This window comes from Anabrus simplex, chromosome 1 (genome assembly GCF_040414725.1).
Source record: "Anabrus simplex isolate iqAnaSimp1 chromosome 1, ASM4041472v1, whole genome shotgun sequence".
In the NCBI taxonomy this organism is placed as follows: domain Eukaryota; kingdom Metazoa; phylum Arthropoda; class Insecta; order Orthoptera; family Tettigoniidae; genus Anabrus; species Anabrus simplex.
In genome coordinates, this window is record NC_090265.1 from 455,947,921 (window position 1) to 455,955,755 (window position 7,835).

The following is a 7,835-nucleotide window of genomic DNA, read 5'->3' on the forward strand; positions in this document are numbered from 1 at the left end:
ATTTTCCCACGTGCCGTTACTACTAATTATAACTCCTAAGTACTCCATTTTTTAACTGGTCTGATTTCTTGCTGCTCGACTGTCCAGAATTTCTTTTCTTTTTTGGCTTTCCTCTTCCTACATATCATTATCTGCGTCTTCAGTACATTTATCTTGAGTGCCCATCTTCTAGTATATTCCACTACCTCATTTAGCCCTTCTTGCAACCCCTTTGCTGTTAATGCCAAGATCAATAAATCGTCTGCAAATAGCAGCCCCGGTATCTCCCTCTTCCCAATCCAAGGGCATTGCCATCTCTCGCCTCCATGTCTATCCAATATATTATTTATAAACAGTAGAAATAATATCGGTGATAGCTTACAACCCTGCCTCACACCCCTTTTCGATTCCATACACTTAATCAACCCACCCCCTTTTAGTTTAATCATCACCAATACTTTCTCATATATTCCTTCTATTGCCAGCCTCATTTTTTCCGATAACCCAACCTCTCTTAATCTGGTAAATAACGCCTCTCTATTCACTGCATCGAAGGCTTTCTCTAAATCTATTGCTGCTACATATAATCTCTTCCCTGCTATTTTCACATACTTCGTAATTAAAGTATCCAAAATCCATATATTATCCACAGTATTTTTCTCTTTTCGAAATCCATTTTGATAGTCCGAAATCCTTCCATATTTCTCTGCCCAATTTATAATCCTGTTAGCTAAAATTCCTGTATATACCTTCGACAGCTAGTCCAGGAGTGTTATTCCTCTATAGTTGTTTGGATCACTTCGACTTCCTTTGTTCTTATATATAGGACAAAGTACTCCTTTTCTCCACTCGCTAGGGAATTTATTCGTTTCCCATATCTTGTTAAAAAATTTCACCATCACTTTCAACATTACTTCATTTGCTCCTACTTCCTTCCATATCCTGTTAGTAATACCATTTGCCCCACCCGCCGTTTTGGTTTTTACTTTACGTAACACCCTAACTATTTCCTGACTTGTTATGTCCTCATCTAGTAACTGTACTCCTGTTTGTACTTCCTTTACAATATACGTCTTTTCCATACCCCCCTGACCTTCTCCCCTCCCACCCAAAAGCTCTGCAAAATATCCTATCCACTCATTTTCTGTTATCATTGTTCCTCCCCCTGTCGATCTAGTTCTCTTTATCTTATTTATAGTTTCCCAAACCCTATCAAATCTTTTCTCTTTACAATACCTGTTCACTCTCTCAGCTTCCGCCTCTTTCCAGCACTTTTTTTTCTCATTTAGTAACTTCTGGTAATCTCTTCTTAATTTACAATATTCCTCTCTTTTCCCTTGTTCCCCTCCTTTCTTGAAGTCCGCTAGAGCTGTCATTACAACCACTCGTTTCCTCTTACACTCTTCATCAAACCACCCCGTGCCTATGTTTCTGTCTATCTCTTCCCTTATTCTCACTTTCTTACCCACGTTCCATACTGGGCGTTCTATTAGTTTTAAAACTTCATCCACATCCCCTCCTTCCAACATCCTTTCACTTTCAACACTTATACTTTCTTCACTCTCTTTTAACTCTGTTCTCAATCTCTCGATCGTAGTATCATTCCAAATGGACTTCCATCCCTCCTTATACCTGTCTCTTTTTCCTACCCTTCTCTTCACTCCTTCATACTCCCCTCTTAATTTTATCTTGATGGGCATATGTTCTGTTATCACACATTCTGTCACCTCAAAACTTATTATCTTCTTTAGAGCTATTTCCGTGCTAACTCCTATATCTACTACACTCCCGCCCTTCGATGTGATGAACGTCAGTTCACCATTACTATCTCCCTTCATCCATCCATTTCAAATATATAATTTTTCTATAGCACATAACTCTAATAATCTTACCCCATAGCTATTTATATCTTTGTCTTTACTATTTCTTCTGTACTCACTCACTTCATTATCCTCTCTCCCATAATCGGGTACCCTATTACTCACTCTTGCATTCCAATCCCCTAACAATATCATTCCATCTTCCACATATAATCCTTTCATTTTGTTTATTTCTTCAATCAGTTCTTCAAAAATGTTTTATTCGCACTGTCGAACCTTCGAGAACACAATTATATGAATACCGTGGCACGGAGGAGCTGGGGGACATGAAATAGCTGATGAACTTGCTAGACAAGAATCAGCATAATGCTTGATAGGACTAGAACCATCTCTTGGAATACCTAAATGTACCATTAGGTACCATTAGGAGCTGATCCAGGGGCGAACGCCACAAAAGTGGAAAACGAAACAAACATTAAACATGGGAAACTCTTCATCAAAGGACTGTGTAAGAAACCCACTGGAACTTACGTGCAGTAGAATCCGTTAGGATTTGTGTTAGTACTCCTCACAAAACGCGCCATTAAAGGAGCATTTAAATAAAATGGGAATTCTGAAGAACCACCTAGACTGGAGTCAATTCAGGAAAGAGATAGAACCTACCCATACAATCAGTACATGTCAGACCCTAGCCTTGAAGACGTACAATATATTTGAGAACACAATCATCGAACCAAAGGAATTAAAGGAATTAAGCACAGACACAATAATGGGAATACACGCTTTTATTAATACTAATAATACAGGAATAATATTATCTGAGCGAGTGGAAGATGCAATGGCCGCCTGACGCATAAGGTTCGTCCGGTGAAGTCACTGACTCACCTAGTCTGCAAAAAGTTTCAGTACTACGTACAGTATGATTGCTTCTTATACACTAGTAATTGATCGGTTTAGAGTGTTCCGTTGCTTCTGACTTAAGGTCTGAACAGTTTATTTTTGTCTGCTGTAGATGGTTAAAGTACGAATTTACTCGGAGAGTGGCAAGAAAATTCTGAAAACAATTTCCTAGAGCACGAGTACCAACGCGTTACGGAATTAATAAAATTGTGTATAAACTCAAAATTGAGGGGTTCAGTGGTAAACAAAAACAGAAGAGTTAAATAACCAACTGTCTCAAATGACCAAAAATGCAGGATATTTTGTGAAAGACAATCTATCTCCCTGAAAATCTTCAAGGAAACTGGCTCCGAAAAGTGAGATTTCACATTCTTCTGCACGACGGGTGGCAAGAAAACTGAAATTTAAAGGCACATAAACGCAAACTTTAAGCCCAAGAGACCCAGTCGTAATGAAACATTGCAATTCGTTTCTTTGTCAGACAACAGTGGTGAATTGAAATTAGTATTAGTATTGTTTTTTGATGAGGCGTGGTTTCATGTGCATGGACGTGCAAATTCGCAAAATAACTGGTAATGGTCAGATGAAAATCCAAGATGTGCTATTAGTGCAAAAAGGATTGTAGGGCACTATTAATTCTGAACGTGCATAGATAGTGCAGGTTTATGGTCTACTCGTTCTTCTAATTTAACGACTTCCGTTTTCTATTTATGGGGTATGTTGAAATATAAAGTGTATAGAAGTAATTCCCGCGCCATAGAACAACTGAAAAATGCAATTCGCACAGAAATTTTTAAAATTCGTGAGGCTGAATGGCAGACAGTGAAGCGGTATATAATTACACGCTACAGCGCTTGCTTGAAGGCTGATGGAGATCATTTTCAACACTTACTCTAATGGGGAAAGATTTGTTGTCTTTATATCTGTTTTTCAATCTACTTGTCCATTCATTAAAGACGACATTCTTTATACGGGCGTGCGCGTTCTGTGTGACAGCAGCGCGCTCTCGTTTGCCGACACGTGGCATACAGGAATGTTGGAAACTTGTACAATAAGGCTGTAGATGGCAGTGTATCCGGAGCAATGTTACGGGTCACTGTTACTAAAATAAATAGCGGACTAGCAGTCCGTTTTGCATAACTAATGAATATTTAATATTACACTGGCAGAAAAAACCTAAACACCATGAAATAAGTAATGTAGAATACGGAAATTTTGGCAATATATTTCTCGAGGTAACATATTTAATTGATTAAAGGTACAAGACTACAGGTTAATATCAGCGCGAGAAAAGCCTTCGAAAATGTGCCATGCTGGTCCATTAATAACCGATGTAATCTCCTGACTGTTGAATGCAGGCAGGCAACATGCATTGTGTCGTCCAGGTGCCGGATGTCAGCTTATTGGGTGGAGTTCCATGCCTGTTGAACTTGTTCTGTCAATACAAGGACGGTTAATGCCGGTTGTGGATGACGCTGGAGTTGTCGTCCTATGATGCCCCATACGTGCTCGATTGGGGACAGATCGGGGGATCGAGCAGGCCAAGGCAACATTACGACCCTCAGTAGAGCACGTTGGGTTACAACAGCAGCATGGTGGCGTGCGTTGTCCGTTGGAAAACACCCCTGGAATGCTGTTCATGAATGGCAGCACAACAGGTCTAATCACCAGACGGACGTACACATCTGCAGACAGGGTGCGTGGGATAACCACGAGAGTGCTCCCGTTGTCGTAGGAAATTGCTCCCCAGACCAGAACTCCCGGTGTAGGTCCACTGTGTCGACGCCGCAGACAGGTGGAATGCAGGCGCTCACCTGGCCTCCTCCTAACCAGCACACGGCCATCACTGGCACCAAAGCAGAACTGGCTTTCATCGGAAAACACAACGGACCTCCACACTATCCTCCAATGAGCTCTCGTATGACACCACTTAAGTCGCAGACGGCGGTGGTTTGGGGTAAGTGAAATGCACGGAGCAGGCCGTCTGGCTCGGAACTTTCTTTCAAGTAACCGATTTCGAAGAGTTCGTTACGTCACTGTGATGCCAAGTGACGCTCGAATTGCTGCTGCAGACGCAGTCCGCTGCGCTACAGCCATACGCATCACGTACCTACTTCTGGTACTGTTACTGTGAGCAGGCCTCGCCGGGCGGTGGTCACTGCGTGAGGGGAGCACAGTACTTATTATAGCCTGTTCAGTAGATTAGATTTTCTCACAGGGCCAACGGCTTCCCGGTAGCGTGTGACCGTCGGACATCTGATTTCAATTTCTATATGATTTCAATTTTGATATGGTTTTGTTTGCTTGAACTATCATGGATTTGAACTCTGTATTGGGTGAAGGCCTGTATGGTTCAATGAACTCTCTATCTACAGCCCTACGCCGAATACGGCGGTTCTCCCTCTCGGTGGTGCCACGGGGACGTCCGGAGCCTGGTCTTCTTGCGAGCATACCTTCTCGTGACCACTGCTGCCAGCACGCATGCACGGTGGAGACAATCCTGCCAAGTCGTTCTGGAATAGCACTGAAAGAAAATCCACCTTCACGTAGCACCATTGTACGGTCTCGTTCAAACGCAGCGAGCTATGGATACTGTCCTCTTCGTCGTCGTAAAGGCAGTCCTGACCCACTCACAGCCACTCCGACAAATGTCACAAGTAACTAACAATCTCGCACAGTACAGCCCGTATTTATAGCAAACCTGATGTGAAAAGTCACGGGGTCTCTACTAGCGCCACGCTAATGCAATTTGCGGGAAATCTGAATGAACATCATCTTTCAGATATATAAACACGCCTACTAACGTTCGTTAATCTAGCACAACCCCTTCTTGGTGTTTATTTCAGTAGTAACAAAGATTATGGTAAATATTTGTATGTCCATGGAATTAATGATGCTGTACATAGCCTGTAATACGAAAACAGCGATTGCGAATAACACATTGGTTTGGCTGGTTGCTATCCCTTCGGACAGCGAATCTCTGTGAATCCTATGTTGGGTGACTCCAGCCACCACTTTTGTAATTCTAGAATATTTATATATAATTAACTATGCAAAACTTAAAATACGTCCATACGTTGTAAAGTCGTCCGTCCCTTTGGCTTAGCATTCATCGTAACGGCGTTCGGTTCAGAGAGTAATAAATTAAACATTTTGCCGCTCCTGGTTAGTTTCTCTTGTTTAAAGATTAGGTATTCCGACCACATCCAGATGTAGTGCTGATATCAATTAATTGGTAAAATGTCAGGATTAAGATTTAAGTATATTTATTTGCACATTGAGTAATTATTTCGAATCTGGAATACGCCATTGTGTATGATCCTTTTGCTGAGCTCTTCTCCTCCTAACTGGGCCAGACAATGCTTTCACTGACTTTTGCCAGGTTTCTCCCTTTCATCTTACCTGTCCAACCTCCCTTGTCTATTATTCTTTTTCAAAGTGTCGTCAGTATTAGGTTTCCGAGTTCTCGGGAATCTCGCCTTTCAAGGGACTTTACTTCCCTTTGCCGATGACATTCTCCGTTTGACCACGCCTCTTCACCTATCTCCAAGGATTAGGATAACAGAGATGAGTATCTCAATAGATATCCTCCTCCAAAGAACAATCACATCCACCATCACTGATTTGTTTCAGGTATGCGTTTTGCCCAAGTTCAAGTGAAAGTTGGGGTAGCTCAAGTTGTGTTGAATTACGACATCAGGCCATCGCCCAAGACACCAAAGACGATCGTCCAAGATCCGAACTACATCCTGGCTGCAGCAGAAGGTGGACTTTGGTTGAACTTCGCTAAAAGGCAATGACTACCTACTTTTGTCAACGCAGCTAGAAATACACTAACTTCTCCTTCTTGGCATAAGTACTTTTCATAATATGTTTTAGTCAACACCGAATCTGTTTAATGATTCGATTAAAATCCGGATCCTTGGTTGAATGCTCACCATATTGGCCTTCGGTTCAGAGTGTCCCAGATTCAATTCCCGCCCGGGCTGGCGATTTTAACTGTGTATGGTTAATTCCTATGGCTCGGGGTCAGGGTGTTACCTTCATCTACATACACCACAGCACACCACACCACACCAAACTTTGCAACTACAAGAGAAACATGTGTGTTACCCACACAGGGTTGACGCCAGAAAGAGCGAAACACACTTCAGGTGAATACCCCAATTAACTGATAACGACAGTAAGAGGAACAAGATATCTAATAAAAAATATCGATCATTTATTTTAACACAGAAGTCCTAATTATTGTTTAAATCCAATTATATACTGTCAGACCTGAAAAATATAAATTTCATAGAATGCCAGTATAAAATTTTATTGGTGAACTACAGAACTGGTGTTGTGAAACCGGTGTTTTGCTGACTTTGGAGGGATCCATGAAACATTAAAATTAGAATCCATCTACAACATTTAAATTTGTGGCCTCTTTTCGACTATGAATGGAAACTAGTGTAAATATGTTTGTTTCGTATTCACAGAGAAATTACCAAAATGTGATTTTGTCTTTTTATCTTTGTAACACTCTAAATAAATATTTCAATATACTTGTTTAACGACTTATTTTAATTATTGGGAACTATGCAGTGTAAGAACTCCGCTCGTTGTGATTTCATTGTTGATGCAGTGTTTTTGCATCTATCTCTTGGTACAAGTCAGAGCAAAATGTAGCTTCCACAGAAGTTCCATTCATGCCTGTGGTAGTATAGCATCTGCTGAGCTATGATGGTGCCAAGTATGTACGTTTGGAGCACAACTTGTGTGTTAGAGTGTTGTGAAAGGATTTAGTCATAGGGTCAGTCACTGGGTTCACGTAAGCCTGAAACGTTTCGCGGGACCTGTTTGGACTACTGGATTTCACACGAGTGTATATTAGTGTGCTACTGCAGGTTAGTGTAGCTTCGTTCAATGCAGCTCAGTTGGTCTTAACAGTGAAAAGCAACAGGGAAATGAGCAAACCACCTGTAAAGGAAAGCGAAGAGTGGTTAACAAGTGATGGATTTATGCAAGTAAGGTAATTCAAGAGGGCTCAGGTCCAGCATAGGAAAACATTTCGTGAATTTATGAGTAGGTATAAAATAATCCAGTAGGTCACCCGAAATACAGTTTTATTTGTAAAAAGCTACTAAGCATGCA

At 41.3% G+C, this 7,835-nt stretch overlaps 1 protein-coding gene across 1 annotated transcript in view; it reads left to right on the forward strand.

Moving 5' to 3' along the window:
• The window catches only part of LOC136872616 (cytochrome P450 6j1), a 40,543-nt gene extending 33,288 nt beyond the window's left edge, over positions 1-7,255 (forward strand). Inside the window, exon 9 of the mRNA XM_068225008.1 lies at positions 6,333-7,255. Coding sequence (XP_068081109.1) covers positions 6,333-6,499 — 167 coding nt within the window. The 3' untranslated portion in view covers positions 6,500-7,255. The remainder of the gene's footprint in view (positions 1-6,332) is intronic.
• The last annotated feature ends 580 nt before the right edge of the window (positions 7,256-7,835 follow it).